General features: G+C 39.3%; 1 protein-coding gene across 1 annotated transcript in view; it reads right to left on the bottom strand.

Moving 5' to 3' along the window:
- The window catches only part of IP6K1 (inositol hexakisphosphate kinase 1), a 37,348-nt gene extending 32,351 nt beyond the window's left edge, over positions 1–4,997 (bottom strand). The window contains exon 1 of the mRNA XM_006873594.1: positions 4,656–4,997. Coding sequence (XP_006873656.1) covers positions 4,656–4,878 — 223 coding nt within the window. The 5' untranslated portion in view covers positions 4,879–4,997. The remainder of the gene's footprint in view (positions 1–4,655) is intronic.
- Between the last annotated feature and the right edge of the window lie 11,689 nt (positions 4,998–16,686).

Here is a 16,686-nt window from a genome sequence, read left to right as displayed (position 1 = left end):
ATTAACCATTTCCTTTTGGTACAATATCTCTGTGTATTCCTTCCATCTTTTCTTGATGCATTCTGCACCTAGCTAGTTAAAAACCCATCAGAAAAACTTACATTAGCTCTCCCTACCCAACCCACTGCCATGGATTCAGACTCATAATGACCCTACATATAGTTTCCAAGGCTATAAATTTTTACCAGAGCAGAAAGTCTCCTCTTTCTCCCATGGAGCGGCTGGTGGATTTAAACTACTAACCTGTGATTAGCAGCCCAACACATAACCTACTATGCTACTAGTCCTCCTTATATTAACTCTCAAAGCCTGAAAGTAATCCTCTGTTCTCTGTAACCATGTAAGCAATGGCCCTGCTCTCGATGTTGTCATGCTCTCTGGGTTACTGGTAGACACCCCTGGACCCTGGGCTTCAGCTCAGTCTTCCAGGTCCACTGGAACAGTAAATCTCCTCCCTTGGCTTTGAGCAACTCCATTCTCCTAGCCCCCAAGTGGTGACCCCCATGCCCTAGGCCTCGGAAATCCCACCCCTGGCAGCCCCACACTCTGGAACCTAGTTGATAATGAACCAACTTTCTGAAACCTAGGAAATTTGGTCCCACCTTTATGAACCTCAGAGGCATGGTTCCACCCTTTGAGAGCCCAATGTGGTGGCCCCTGCTTTTGAGCTGACTTTCCATGCTCCCTATCTCTTCAACCTCTGTTTCCTGGTTCTTAGCCTTTAGAAGAGACTAACATGGCCTTTGTTCTACTTGAGCAAGTGTTACAAAGCTCTTTCACTCTACTGATTTAAGTGCCCAGTGGCATCCCACTTCATGAGTAAGTCTTAGTCTGAAGGCACTCAGCTCTCTAGCTTCATGCCAGATTTTGCTGACAAGTGCAAAAGAACGTCAAGGAAGCCTCCTTCATAAAGGAGCTCAACTTTCCTGTTCCGTGGATCAGCTCTCATGTCATTTTGTATTGATCTCCTGGTTCTGCTGCTAGTTTCTCTGCTGCTGCTTCTCAGTCTGTATCATTTCTAGTGTTATAGCTCACCTCACTTCCTTTTGAGCCCTCATCAGAATTGCCTCTGACGTCCCTAATTCCACCCAGTTTTTCATGGCAATGTAGACACCTTAGTACTTTTTCAACGTCTACTTATTGGTGTGGTGCTGTGGGCTAATGTGTCAGACTGAAAAGTGGTTTGAACTACAAGGTCGGTGGTTCGAGCTCACCAGCTGCTCCTTGCAAACTCTATACTGGGTCATTATGGGTCGGAATTGACTCAACGGCACTTAACAACAACAGCAGCATAAACTTATTATCCAATTTCAAAACTACTACCACATTTTAGATATCTGCTAAAGCAGCACCCCACTCCTGGTACCAAATTCTGATTTAGTTATCTAGTGCCAAGCATACAGTTTGGTTTATTTTTTATTTTGAAAGATATTTAAATATTCAAAAAGTTGCAAAAATAAAAGAGTTCCCAAATACATTTCACCTGTTAGGTGCCGTCGAGTCGATTCCAACCCATAGTGACCCTGTTTAGGGTTTCCAAGGAGCAGTTGCACCTAGCTTCCTCTAATACTAATATCTCACACAATCATAGTGCAATTTTCAATTATCAAACCCATGAAACGAATACTGATACAATATTATTATCTCAACTATGCACCTTATTGAAATTTCAGCATTTTCCAACTTATTATTCTTTTTCTGCTCCAGAATCTCACACTGCATTTAGTTCTCTAGTCTCTCTAGTCTCCTTTAATTTGGGAGAGGTCCTCTTATCTTAATTTTTCAAGACTTTGACACTTTTAAAGAGCACTAGTCAGTTGTTTTGCAGACTGTCCCTTAATTTGGGTTTGCCTGATGTTTTCTCATCATGAGACTTCAGTTATATATTTTGAGCAACCAAAATGACCCTCTGTCTGCCTCAGTTTGTGCCAGGAGGTACATTTCTTATTACTGGTGATTACCTGATCACTTGATTATGGTAGTGTTAGCCAGGTCTTCACTGTAAAGCTAGTAGTTTTCTTTTTCTTTTCTTTCTTTCTTTTTACAATTAATGAGCATCTTATCGGGAAGTATTTTGAGACTCTCAAACTACTGTTTTTTAATTATACTGTAGCCCCACTAACTTTAGAATTCATTGATGATTCTTGCCTGCAACAATTACTGTTGCATTGTTTGCCTATTACTGACTTCAGTTTCCATCATTTCCTCTTCTATATTTATTAATTAGAATTTCACTATAAGAAATCATTGTCCCTTCTCATCCATTTATTTATTTATATCAGTGTGGACTTATGGATATTTATTTTATTGCTTAAATTCTTCCAGGTTTGGCCACTGGGACTCATACTAGCTGGTGCTTACGTACTTTTGACATGGAATCCCATTATTTACTACTTCTTTACTTTCTGTCACCAGATGTTCCAGTAAAAACTTTCATTTATCCTGCTCAGCCCAGGAATCAACCATTTCTACAAGGAGCTCTTGTTTATTTGATTGTAGAAATGGTATGTTAAAAAGCCACGATTTTGGCAACAGATGGGTTCACTGTTATTGAGGTATCACTGCTTCTAACCCTTTCAGCAGACAGATCTAGAAAACACATGTATGAATACTAACCCTCATATGAACACATATTTATATAAATCTATTTATTTCAATGGAACAAGTATTTTTAAGTTGGTTTTATACATGGAGGGCAGAGAATATCGTATATGGGCGACAAAAATGGAACTGGGTAGAAAGTCCCGCTGAGCTGAAAACCAAGCTAAGGAAAAGTATCAGTAATATTCCATTATCTTATAAGTAATCTTAAAAACAGATTTCTCAGTATGACCAGCTATAATGATTAATGCTAATGCTTGTAGGACTAAATGTTAAGTCTAAGGTTTCTCTATTCTTATGCAAATAAGTCCTTAGTTTCACTTCATTCATTTATCAAGTATTTACTGAGCATCGACTAGGCATTGTACTTCTTCGTGTAAAAGTCACACAAGATCAATAACTTCATGAAACTTACATCCTAATGTAAAACACTGAGTAAACAAATGCTTAGACAAAACGATCTTGTATTGTGACAAGTGCCAAGAGGAAACTAAATAAGGTATATTCAAGGCAGAACACTTATAGGATGAATAAGGAAGGAGTCTCTGGGGAGACCTGAAGAACTGAAGAATGAGGGGAAATGTAGGCAAAAAGCATTGGAAAGAACATTCTAGACATAAGTGAAGGACCTTCGGTTACAATAAACAAACTTGGAATGTTTCAAGAACTGATTTATCTCTTTTTGCCAGTTGTTGTTGCTGTTGTTAAGTGCTGTTGAGTCTGTTTCCAACTCATAATGACCCTATACAGGGTTCTGACAATTAAAAGTTTAAAAAAACAAAGGACATTTATAAATAAAACTACAAAACATGACTACTACAAGAAACCAGAAGAGATCAACAAAAATGGAAGAATGTTCCATGATCCTGGATAAGAAGACTCAACAAAGTGAAAATGTCGATATTGCTCAAAGCAATTTTCAAATATAATGCAATCCCAATCCAGATTCCAACAATATTCTTCAAAGAGATGGAAAAAAATACTACAAACTTTATATGGAAAGGAAAGAGACCCAGGATAAGCAAAGCACTGTTTAAGAAGAATAAGGTTGGAAACCTCTCACACCCTGATTTCAAAATTTATTACAAGGCTACAGTGGTAAAACAGCTTGGTACTGGTACAATGAAAGATATGTTGATCAATGGAACATAATCTAGAATCCAGAAATTAACACATCCACATATAGCGAACTGATTTTCAACAAAGTGCCTAAATGGGGAGGTGATAGTCTCTTCAACAGATAATGCTGGCAAAAATGGAAAGCGACATGCAAGAGACTGAAATAAGACCTTTACCTCAAACCTTATACAAAACCCAACTCAGCATGGATCAAAGACCTAAATGTGAATCCCAGAATTAGGAAGGCCATCAATAAAAAAATAGGGACAAATGTGAGGGCTCTAATTCAGGGCATACACAGACTACCAAACATTTTGAAAACTACACAAACAAAAGTAGACAAAATAGATGACTGGGACGTATTAAAATTTAAAAAATTAAATGCATCAAAAGACTTCATCAAAAGAGTAAAGAGGGAACCCACAGAATGGGGTTTTTATCAATTAATTGCCCCCAGCACATACAGACACAGATTCACCGAGCCTACTTTGCCAGCCATCTCATAGCCATAGCCTGGAAAGCAAGTAATTTTTCCTCCTACTGAGACTGTGAACCTCAAGGTCAGCAGTTTGAAACTACCAGCTTCTCCACGGGAGAAAGATGAGGCTTTCTGCTCCCATAAAGATTTATAGCCTCGGAAACCCTGTACAGGGTCGCTATGGGTCAGAACCGACTCAACGGCACTTAACAACAACTGAGACAGAGAGGTGCCAATCCCTTCTCTTCTATATTATAAAAGCAGTATGTTCTTCTCCACCAATGAGACTTATTTACCTAACCAATGAATTCAATTTTCAAAACCTAAAGACCCTGATGAGACTTTTGCTTAACTGCTTTGAAACAACAGAGATCTACAATCACATACACATGGGCAACAGAACAAGAACGCCTGCAGACTCAAAGCTACTACACTAGCCAACTGGATAGCAACTGACCTTTGTACTCAGGAGTGAACTCCTTCATTTCAGGAGGGAGGGACTCATAGAAGCGCTGCTCCCGGGAGATGAGGGGCTTGCACACTGTGTGGTCGTCGTAGCGCATCATGCTGCTGTGTCCGCCCACCTGGTGGATGAAGGGCTCCAGGAGGACTCCCCGGTCTCCGGCCCGACTTGCGTTCTTGCCATACTGCCCCAATTCCATGGTTTGACAAACACACATTGCGTTGGGGGCCAGGTGCACACTGAGGGCAGAGGATGCAGCACATGGGCCAAAAAAGGAGAACTGGGTAAAAAGTCCAGAGGAGCTGAAAGCCAGTGCTCACAGTCTGTTTGGCTTATACTTCAGTCCTATAGATAAGAAGAAAAGAAAAGAACGAATCAGTACATTTGGCAAAACACAATCTCCCCTGAAGTTCACAAAATATCTGCTCCATGAGTAGGAAAAGGGACTCTGTTGTGTTCCCTGCTCCAGGCACTGGACCGCAAGGATACTTTGAATCACAGGTCAGCAGTTTAAACTTACTAGTTACTTCTTGGAAACCCTATACAGGGTTGACATGAGTCAGAACCGACTAGACAGCACTTAATGACAACGTGTATCCCCAACACATATAACACTATGGGGCATATAAAGGAAAGGCAATCATTTTTTGTTCAATGCTGAAACTTTAGTTCCTATCATCATTTTCTACCCAGACGCCCACATTCTCTTCCTTTTCTAGTTGTCAGATACCTTCTAAGTTTTCTACAGAATTTTACTTTAGAGCTATAATACGTTACAGTCATTAAGAAGACAACTATTCACTGTTTAACTCACATCCAAAGATGAAGATCAGTTCAGGAAAAAACAAACAAACAAATTCATTCTGTTCAGGTTTCTCATGATATCTAATACCTGGTGGTAAGGATCTCTCCCTAACTCAAAGGAAGGGGGTTTTTTTCCTGAAAAAAATCAAGTTAACACTAGATTCCCAATGATTCTGCTGAAGGTGTCAAGGACCAGGAAGGGAAGCCATTTGAGTTGTAGAATCAAATGGAACTAAGATTTCAAATTTCTTCTAGTTTAAATCTATGTATGGGTGTCACTTCATGATCACGTCTAGTACCACAGAATTTCTCTTCTGTCTGACTGGGCAAGGGAAAAGTTTTGTCTTTGTACTCAATCACCCTTTTTGTAATGTCAATTTTCTCTCAAGGAAGTTATAGTAGTTGGCAATTTCTTTAATTCTGAGTAAATTTTTTAAATTAGGAATGTAGTAGGCAGTAATACATCTGAAAGATCAAAATTAAAAAAGAAAAAAATTTCAGAGTAGGAATATGGTCCTACTTGTGAGAATAAACAACCTAAATGTCTAACAACAGATGAACAAATAATATGTGGCATATGCATACAACGGAATACTACTCAGCCATAATGAGAAATGAAGTCCTGATACATACTACAACATGGATGGATCTTAAAAACAATATGAGGAATAAAATGTCAGCCACAAAAGAACAGGTATTGTATGATCTCACTTATATGAAATATCGAGAATAGGTAAATGCATAGAGACCAAAGTTTATTAGTGGTTACCAGGGGCAAGAGTGTAGGTGAAAGGGAAAGTCATGGCTTAGGGGGTATTGAGTTTCTGTTAATGGGATAGAAAATGTATAAACAAATAGCAGTATTGTTTGCACAACATGAATATAACCACTGCCACTGAATTTTAAATATGAAAAAATATTGAGTTGACAAATGTTGTTACATTTTTTTTTTACCACATTAAAAAAAGTTTCATGCAATTTTCCATGAGTGGTAAAGGATTTACTGGGAAAGTTTATGGTTGCAACCAACTTCAAACTATAGGTAGATCACGTTGTTAACTGCTATCAAGTTGGTTCTGACACACAGTGACTGTGTATTGGGTTTCCAAAGAGCGCTGGTGAGTTTGAACTATCAACAACCTTGTGGTTCAAACCGACCTTGTAGTACAGTGATTTATCCCACAGCGCCATACCAGGTAGATCATAGGTATGTGTGTATTGCACATGTTGTTGTTGTTGTTAAGTGCCATCGAGTTGATTCCAACCCATAGCGACCCTGTATAGGGTTTCCAAGGAGCAGCTGGTGAGCTTGAACCACTGATCTTGAAATTCAAATGACTTTACAGTCTGATGCACTAGCCCAAATGCCACATCAGGACTCCATGTGTATCGTATATACTCATGCCTTAAATATCAAGCCTCCTGCTGAGGCAGATAAAGGGAGAAGGGCTTCCCTGTAGATCTTTCTCTGATTGATAATAGCCTTCCCAGACTCATAGAAGTCCACCCCTATATCTAGCTAGGTCAGGGACAGGATATGGCAAAATTGTGAAGCCAGTTCCTCTCTCTTGCCACTGCCCTCACATCCTCTTTGGGGATGTTACAGAACAGGGCAGTTAGTTTCGTTACTCATATGCAACTTCGAGGAAATAGTCTCATCTATTTGTTAGAAGCTAGGCATGGCCTCCCCAGGAAGCAGGGTAGTGTAAGAGGCATGGGACATTTCTGGAGCACTGGTGATCTATGTCTTATTCTGGGTGATGGTCAACAGATATGTTCACTTTGTAGTAACCCACCAAAGTTTTCAGATTTATTTGCATATTTCTCTATATATTCAAAAGTTCATTTCAAAGAATTCTTAAGAAAACACAGAGGAAGTTGTAAAAATGGAGTTATAAAGCTACAACCCACAGAAAATGAAGGGTTACTGACAGTCACCAGAAGCTAGAAGAGAGGTATGGATTGGATTTTCTCTCAGCACCTCCAAAAGAAACCAATCTTGCCTACCTAACCCTTGATTTCAAGCTACTGTGAGAACTGTGAGTGAATAAATGCCACCAAGTTGGTGGCAATTTGTTACGGCAGCCCCAGGAAACAAATACAGCCCTCTCTTCTCCTCTATCCAAGATCCAGTGAGGATCATACACTGCATTTAGTTCTCATGTCTCTTTAGTTTGGAATAATTCCATCATCTTTCTCCCACTGATAGTTTTGAAGAGTACAGCCAGTTATTTTTCAGAATGTCCCTCAATTTGTATTCATCTGATTGCTTCCTCAAGATGGTTTAAGAATAAATGAAGATGAAAATTACATATCATACACTAATTTACATGCAAAGTATTATTTCTTATGCAATATGCAAATAGCTAAAGGTCAATTAGCATGTAAGTAATAATGCAGCCAGTCTCCTCCTAATTTATTTTATTTTATTTTTTATTGTGAATTATGTGATAGTTTACATGGGAGAACATTAGTTTTACATTCATTCTATTGTATATCGTCTCATTGCCATGGTTACAATCCCCTCCTTGCAATCCTTCCCCGTGCCCCCAGGTCTTCAGCACACAGCTCCACGTCATCATCTCTGGCTCCATTTCAGGCATCACTGCTTCTCTGGGTAGGGTCTTGCTCTCTGCTCTTCTCCCTTGATGGTCCTAGGGACCTCCACTCCTAGACTGAAAAGTTAATCACTCCTCTCCTTGCTATAAAACGTCTACCTTTACATTTCCAATCCTCACAATCAGTCCCTAATTTATTTTAAAGTTATCTTCTGACCCACGCCATGGTATTTTCAATAACCTCATATACATGCGAAAGCTGGACAGTGAATAAGGAAGACCTTAGAAGAACTGATGCTTTTGAGTTATGGTGTTGGAGAATACTGAAAGTGCCATGGGCTGCCAAAAGAGCCAACAGACCTGCGTTGGAAGAAGCACAACCAGAGTGTTCCTTGGAGGCCAGAATGGCCAAACTTCATCTCCATACTTCGGACATATCGTAGGAGGAACCAGTCACTGGAGAAGGAGATCATGTTTGGTAAGGTGAAGGGTCAGAGAAAAAGAGAAAGACCCCAAGCGAGATGGACTGGCCAAGTGGCAGCATCAAAGGGCTCAAGAGTGACAATAGTGAGGCTGGCCCAGGATCAGGCAGTGTTTCATTCTGCTGTGCATAAGGTCGCTATGGGTCAGTAACAACTCGATGGCACCTAACAACAACAATACTGCGTTTAACTTGGGTTTAATTTTTTAAATTTGTAATATGCTTAATACAAAATCTACCTTTAAAAAATGTCAGATAATAATGACTATCATAAGGAACTATGATTTCACTTACATGGGTTAAACTAATAAAAAAGCAGCATATGTTTTATTTTTCAGCTTATGTCAACAATCCAAAAAACTAGGTAAAAAATTTCCCTGGGGAAAACTTTATAAATAATAGTCTATTCCTTGATGTGGTGCTCTAGATTAATGCACTGGACCTGCAGGGTTGGTTTGAACTGCAAGGTTAGCAGTTCAAGGTTACCAGCCACTCCTTGGAAACCTATACAGGGTTGCTGTGAGTAGGAACCAACTCAACAGCACTTAACAACAACATTCCCTATATGGAGTAAGGGTATGCCACTATAGGATAAAGCACTGGACTGTAAGGTCAGTTTGTACCACAAGGTCAGCCATTCAAACTCCTCAGCCGCTTCTCAGAAACCCTATACAGGGTCACCCTGAGTCAGAACCAACTGAACAGTACTTAACAACAACTCCCTATGTGGCAATACAGCGGAGTTTCCCATGCATCAGCTAACATTCATATTGCCCTACTATGTAACACAATACAAAATCTTTTGCTATGACAATAGTAACAAGATGGTTTTTAGACTGAGACTAAAAGAAACCAAAACTTTTAATTTAAAAAGAACTAGGTATCACACCCTGAAAATATTAATTCACGAAAAAAAAAAAAAAAAAAAAGCTTAAATGGAATCATCTGCATATTATAAAGACTTTATAAGTTCATTCACTAAAACCCATTAGGACTTGTGATTCTTTTTTCTTCCCTGTAAAAATCACTTTGCTTTGTAATTAGCACACCTCAGATAAAGAAATTCTCTCTTGTTCTCAAAAACACCATTGTAATTTCTCATTTTGCTGTTTCTTCAAACAACTTGGGTACTCCCCTCTTGTCGAGAGCTGGAGAGCAGACAGAATCCTCCCTTCCTGTGGAACTCATAAGGAATATAAATACTACAAAAACAATGACAGAAAGGAATCTAATGGTCTACAATTGTGCCACCACCACCAAACAAATCCATTGCCAAGAGGCAGGAGTCACTTCTTGGAGTCATTGCTAAACTGAAGAAGGATAAACAACAAAAGGTCAATCAAGAGTCAAGCTGCTCTATTAATGTCACTGAACAATCTGAATAGAAACCATCAAATAAGAATCTAATGTACTGTGTAAACTTTCACTGAAAAAAGTGAAAAAAAATTTTAAAAGCTAAATTATTCTATTTTCCACAAGTTTCTGTAGGAGAGGTGGTACTTGGATGTTACAAAATAGTCACTTTAATTCCACTGTTTAGACCTAGGCACTACAACTGTGGAACAACTTATGAACTGCTTCTAGTTTTTAAGACTGGCATTTATTTAAAAAATCCTGAGGAACAAAGAGACAACCAGTTTCTTCAGTCATCCTGATGGCCCTTTTTCACAAAAGTAAAAAGCAACGGCAATTAATTCTTCCTTCCTATCACTTGGTTCTTTAACATTCAAGTAAATCCAGGGTGGCATTTGCCCAGATTCAGAGGTGAGAAATTTGTCATTCTTTCTCTTCCCTGCCCTTTTCTTCCTTTGAAGCACTAAGGAATCACTGCAGGTACTGTCATGGACTAAACTGTAACCTCCAAAACATGTGTCAAGTTTGGCTGGTCCATGATTCTTAGTGGTTTGGTAGTTAGGTGATGATTCTCCATGACATGATCTGATGTGATAAACTGTGATAAACTAGAATAAGGGTAGGATGCAGCACTCTAAATCCCACTATAACCCCCCTGATCTAATACACGGGGATTTCCTTGGGATGTGACCTGCAACACCTTTTACTTACGAGAAATAAAAGGAAAGAGAAGTGAACAAAAATCAGAGGAACCTACTATCACCAAGAATAAAGAGCTAAGACTGGAGTGAGTCCTTTTGGACCTGAGGTCTCTGTACTATAAAGCTCCTAAATCCAGGTAAGATTAATGGCAAGATACATGGCAATCTCCAAGGAATGTTAGAACTACAGAAGCTGAAAGGAAACAAAGGCCAAGAGCCTTTCTCCAGAGCCAACAAAGAAAGAAAGCATTCCCCTAGATCCTCCTAAAACTGTGAGAGGATAAATTTCTGTTTTTTAAAATCATTCACTTATAGTATTTGTTATAACAGCACTAGATAACTCAGAGAGGTATTAAGAAGGATTCCTAGGAAATCATTTCAAGCCATGCTTCCAGAGTAATTGATCTCTTTTCTTCACCATTTCTGGTGACAATGATAGGTATTTGGCAAGAAGTCTTGTTTATCTGAGAAGAATTTTGAACATTTCTATGGAATCATTTGCAGCTGTGTGTATACTGGATTGAAAATTCTTTTACTTCTGAATGTTTAAAAATAATAAAAGTCCACACTGGTGAGACCTGCCTGACACTCTTTAATATTCAATTGTAAAGTTCCTCTCTAATGAACACAATATTTAAAAAAGTGGAAACAAATCAAGAATACTGCCTAATATTTGTGCATTAGATGCTTTATACTGGATTATTTGCATTTGGGTCTAAAACAGGTCCTAGGGAATGGGAAAAGAATAGCATCAAGATAGGCTTTGGTTTAACAAAACAGATATTTGTCTAAGAGGAAGTTACGGGTTTAGAAAAAAATCATATTGTAGTTAGAACTATAATCCCCAGTAGATGAACTCCTATGCCCTAAATACAGGTAAGGACCATAGTCTAACTGAGGGGTCCCTGGCTAGGCTTATGGAGTCTTCAGTGATGACTGTATTCTTTCTTTAACATTGTTTCCAGTCTCATGAGCTTCATACCTGGAAAAAGGGAGTAGCAGATAGCTTTCACAAATGTGTATGATGCACTAAATCGGACTACAGTGACAGCAATTCTTTCCCTAGATCTTAGTGATTGATGGTCCTCCATTCAGAGAGAAAACATATAAAGTAATTTATTTGAGTTAGTTATTGATCATTTCAAGTTTATATTAAAACGGCAACAGACTGTCAGTTTACAAAAAGATTGCTCCCCTACCTCGTGGATTCCACTAGTCTGAGATTATGCACCACCAAGGAGCTCGGGTAGCGTAGTGGTTACGAATCGGGCTACTAATCTCACAGTCAGCAGTTCAAAACTACCAGCTGTTCCACGGGAGAAAGATGAAGCTTTCTGCTCCCGTACAGATTTACAGCCTCAGAAACCCTGTACAGGGTCGCTATGTGTCCGAACCTACTCCACCGCACATAACAACAACAACAGTCAAGAGAATCTATATTTGTCTCTCCATTTGCTTTAAAACATTTTGGTTCCCAAGGGATAATATGGTGAACGTAATTAGTGTCAATGAATTGTACATGCAAAAATGGTTGAAACACCAAGTATTTTACCAACAAAAACACAAACCAAAAACAACCTAAACAAAACAATCTGGTTCCAACTTTACAATAATTAAAGTGCAAAGTGAGAAGGGGTAATCCAAAAGGAGACTATTTATGAAAAGAACTTGCTAATACTCTGAAGCTGAATTTTCATCGCTGGTGAATAACAAATGGAAATAAATTTACACTGCGAAGCTATTAGTTACAATAGTTAGGTTGTTTTTCTGGTTATGGTAATCATCTCCTTTAATATACCACTGAATTTCAAAATGAATTATACCTTATGCTCCCATTCAAGTAAAATGAAGTTTTAGATGTTGCTGGAGTTGGTGTATTAATTCTTTTTTCCTATGTTAACGATGGAGGAACAACTCAGAAAAGGAGGGAGGGAATGGTTGTACACTCAAAGAGCGTAATCAATGTCACTAAAGTGTATCTGTAGAAACAACTGCGTTGGTGTATGTTTTACTGTGTATATTCTCATCAACAAAATATATGTGATTTCAAGAAAAGATAATGAAAACTGCTCATTCACAACAGCATCCAAAACTGTAAAGTACTTATCAGTCTTTGAAGATTATCCTACCACCAGACTAAAAGATATTCTTCACAGCATCACCACAGTCTCCTGATTCAGCAGTGCTTAAAGGGAACTTTGTTGTTGTTGTTATGTGCCGTGGAGTCGGTTCCGACTCATAGCGACCCTGTACAGGGTTTCCGAGGCTGTAAATCTTTACGGGAGCAGAAAGCCTCATCTTTCTCCCACAGAACAGCTGGTAGTTTCGAACTGCTGACCTTGTGGTTCACAGCCCGATTCGTAACCAAAGGGAACTTAGCACTAGTCAAACTACCCCCAACCAGCCTCTTCCAGTAGATATTTTGCAAAGAGCAGCAAAGAGATCAGCATGACAGAACAGAGATCCTAGAAACAAAATCACATTAACACTGGAGTAGAGTGTGTTGGGAAAGTGGTAGTTAAACTTCCAGTTATATTAATGGAAATGATGATCTATCATATAACCAACAACCAGGTGCCATCAGGCCAATTCCAGCTTACGGTGGCCAATATGTGTCAGAGAACTGTGCTTCAGAATTGAGGGGAGAGGAGAACCTCACTATCAAAAAGGAGGAGCCAGGAATGAGTGAGTCCTCTGAACCCAAGATTCCTGCACATGGAACCTCCTTTATTTGGGGACAGAAAGCTCTGGCTCCAGAGTGGTAGAGGAGCAGCAGCAGCACAACTAAGAACCTGCACACGAGACAAGAGCATGGGCATTCCAGCCCATGGAACAAGTAAAACTGAGTGACTTTTGACAGAAGGGTTATTTGCCTGACAGTAGGCTATCTCCGGAGCTACGTTTGCTGGCCTACAGGAGCTTGAGCTGAGTGCCTTTCAGGCTGTGACTTATGGTGCAGTGGTGTGCCCTGTGGGCATTTAACAGCAGCCCTGAAAGACCTTTGAAACATTGCTGGAGCATGGCAGAGGCCAAGCGAAGGGGCTGGGCCACAGAGAGGCCTGTCTGTAGACATGGTAGGGGAGATGCTGTCTTGACTGGAGGAACTGTGCCCTGAACATTTCTGTCTCTGAATTGTAACCTGTTAATTTCCCTAATAAACCCCATAAATGCAATTAATGTATGGCCATTGTAATGAATTACTGACATTAGATGAAAAACAGAATGTGCAGTGGAAGGCATAGTTTGGTCCTTTATTTTTATAAAAAAAAAGAACCCAAAAAACTATGGAACAGTTCTACTCCGTCCTATGAGGCTGGTCTGAGATGAGTTGGAATTGACTAACCAAGCACACAATAACCACAACCACCAAAGGGGGTAGAGGAGGTTAAACCAAGTATGGAAGGGAAAAGAATTTAGGAGAACTGAACTATTTTTATTAATGATACAAAAATGAAACAAGGGGTAAAGATGAAGCAAAGACACAATAATCACAATTATTCCAGATCAAAGAAATTGTTGAACCAAATTTAGGAAATACAATACATGTAACTTTTCTTTATTAAAAAAGCAAATTTGACAACACAAAAAGCCTAAAAAGGGGCAACAAAAAGCCCTGGGAAAGAGAAACTGCAATCAGATATGGTTATAAGCAAAGTCAGAATGTTTTATGAGCTAGATAGGCACTTTCTCCACAGCAAGAGCAAGATAATACCTAACCACCAGGTTCTTTAATCAGGTGGACATACATACTAAAAATGCAGATGGGCAGGTATGCACTCTAAAAAGGTCGCTTAGAATTCCAAAATCTGTAGACAATATACCTTTTTTAAAAATACATATAAGCTTTCATTGTGAACTGAGTGACAGTTTACATGGGAGAACACCAGTTTTGCACTCATCCTATCATATTTCATTTCATGGCAATAATTACACCATTCAACATCACCATTCCACAGTATTTGCTTCTATTGTTTTTGGGGTTTTTTGTTTTTCCCCATGTACACAAAAACACTCAGGAAGATATAATCATTTAAACAACCAAAGGGCACATTCTGCAAGTCTGCCTCTTGGCTGCCAGCACACAACCTTTCTCTTTCCAGGAATCTTGAGTCCTCAGCTGCTCTATCTCTCCATGTCATCATCACTGCCTTCATCCCTGGTGTCACTGCTTCTCTGAAAAAGAGTCCCACATTCTACTCATTTTCCCTTGATGGTTCTAGGGTCCTCTGTTCCTGACTGTCATATTAATTACTCCCCCTTTTATGTTACAAAACTTCTAACCTTCACAGTCGTGTCAATCTTAATTAGTCATGATAACAATTACTCACTATAATAGAATCATAAGAATCTTATCCTCATCTCCTTTCACCAGACCCATCTAGACAAGATGAAAACTATTCAGTGGGGATTCTACCTTCCACCACACACTCTGAATGAAACTAAACTCCCTCTTGAACACTTGTAAGCCAGCTACTTTGTGCCTTTATAGCCCCCCATTTTAGGTAGCCAACGTCTAAGTTGCCCATCCCTATCAATCCTGTATACCACGGGGATAGGTTTGATCCTTGATGTGAAGATTCCTTCCCTCTTGGGTGGTGTTTTGAGCTACTACATCCATAAGTATACTTGACCTATAGGTCAAGTTCATCAAATTGTAGCAATTTACACTTGCTTCCTTTATCAAATTTATCTTCCTCTAGTAGAGTTCTGATCATCAAGCCATCGAGGCTAGGTCATATGGGTACTATCTGCAAGTCTGGGCATTCTTGTGTGTCTCCCCCTCACTTTATAACAGCTGGATGCTTCACTTTCCACTCAAGCCCTCCATGGCTAGATCCTGGTCCATGGGCTTAGGAGTCCTCAAGTCTCACCATACTTCAGACCAACCAGCCCTTCCTCTTTTCTCTCTAATCTCTAGGTTGAAGGAAGTCTATGGAACGTGGTTGAATTTAGCCCATATCTTCATTGCTGTTTTCCCCCCACTTCTACTCACCAGTAGACCACCGTGGTCACCAGCAAGGTTACATGCCTGCTCATGTGTTCCCTTTGAGTTTCAGTCTTGGAAAGGGGTTTGTTCTGAAGGGACTTGATTGCTTGACTTGATGGCTCCCTGGGGAACAACTTGCTTGTTCTTGTAGTAGCCAATCAGACTGCTGTTTCTGTTTTCAATTATTTCTGCTGGTCTTTCTTTCAAGAAGTATCTTCTGTTCCTCTAGCTGCTCCAGGCTGGTTGCAGCCAATATACTTTTGTTACCTCAGATTAACCACTCAAGTTTGATACACAATCCTTTTATAAAGTGAATATAAGCATCCTTGGTACCTTCACATTCCACAGACATATTTGCAGATTTCTCAAATTTTCATAAAAATTTGTTTATAAATCCAATTATTTCTATTATCGCTTCTAAAATTAAACATAATCAACTTAAACATTAACAAATCATGACAATGTACCATGCCCATAAAAAATACGAATTATATTTTGTTCTGACTTTGTTTTCAAAATTAAACTTGGTAAATGAAGAGTATAAAGGAAATTTTTAGCAACATACTCCTGTGCCACAGAATATCTGCTCATGCAACATCCAGCCAAACGTATATCCGTGGCCCCATAGGTTAGAGCTCAGAAATCCCAATTTGAGAATGGACATAATAACTCCAACAGCTTCCTTCATGCAACATGTGAATCTCGTGTCTCCTATACATAAAGCAACTGCACTGTGTTGTCAGGCATCCAACGGTACAGTACATACATAACATACATTGATTAAAAAACCCAAACCCATTGCCAGAGTCTATTCCAACTTACAGTGACCCGATAGGGGAGAGTAGAACTGTTGTATAAGTTTCCAGGAATGTAAGTCGTTACAGGAACAGACAGCTCGTAGATTTGGACTGTCGACCTTGAGATGAGCAGCCCAGTATCTATTGTTACTAGTTTATGTATATACTGCACTATATTTTCTATGTAAAAAGATTCCTGAGTTCAACTAAAATAAGAAAAAAGAGGAAAAAAAAAGAGTAATCTGATACAATTTGATGAACTTGACCTATGCCTATGGATGCACTAGCTCAAAAGAGGGAACAAATCTTTACAGCGAGGATCATTCCCACCCACTCGGTACACA

This window comes from Chrysochloris asiatica, unplaced genomic scaffold, assembly GCF_000296735.1.
Source record: "Chrysochloris asiatica unplaced genomic scaffold, ChrAsi1.0 scaffold00246, whole genome shotgun sequence".
Classification (NCBI taxonomy): domain Eukaryota; kingdom Metazoa; phylum Chordata; class Mammalia; order Afrosoricida; family Chrysochloridae; genus Chrysochloris; species Chrysochloris asiatica.
The sequence above is the reverse complement of the archived record's forward strand: the minus strand, read 5'-3'. Positions and strand labels throughout refer to the sequence as shown.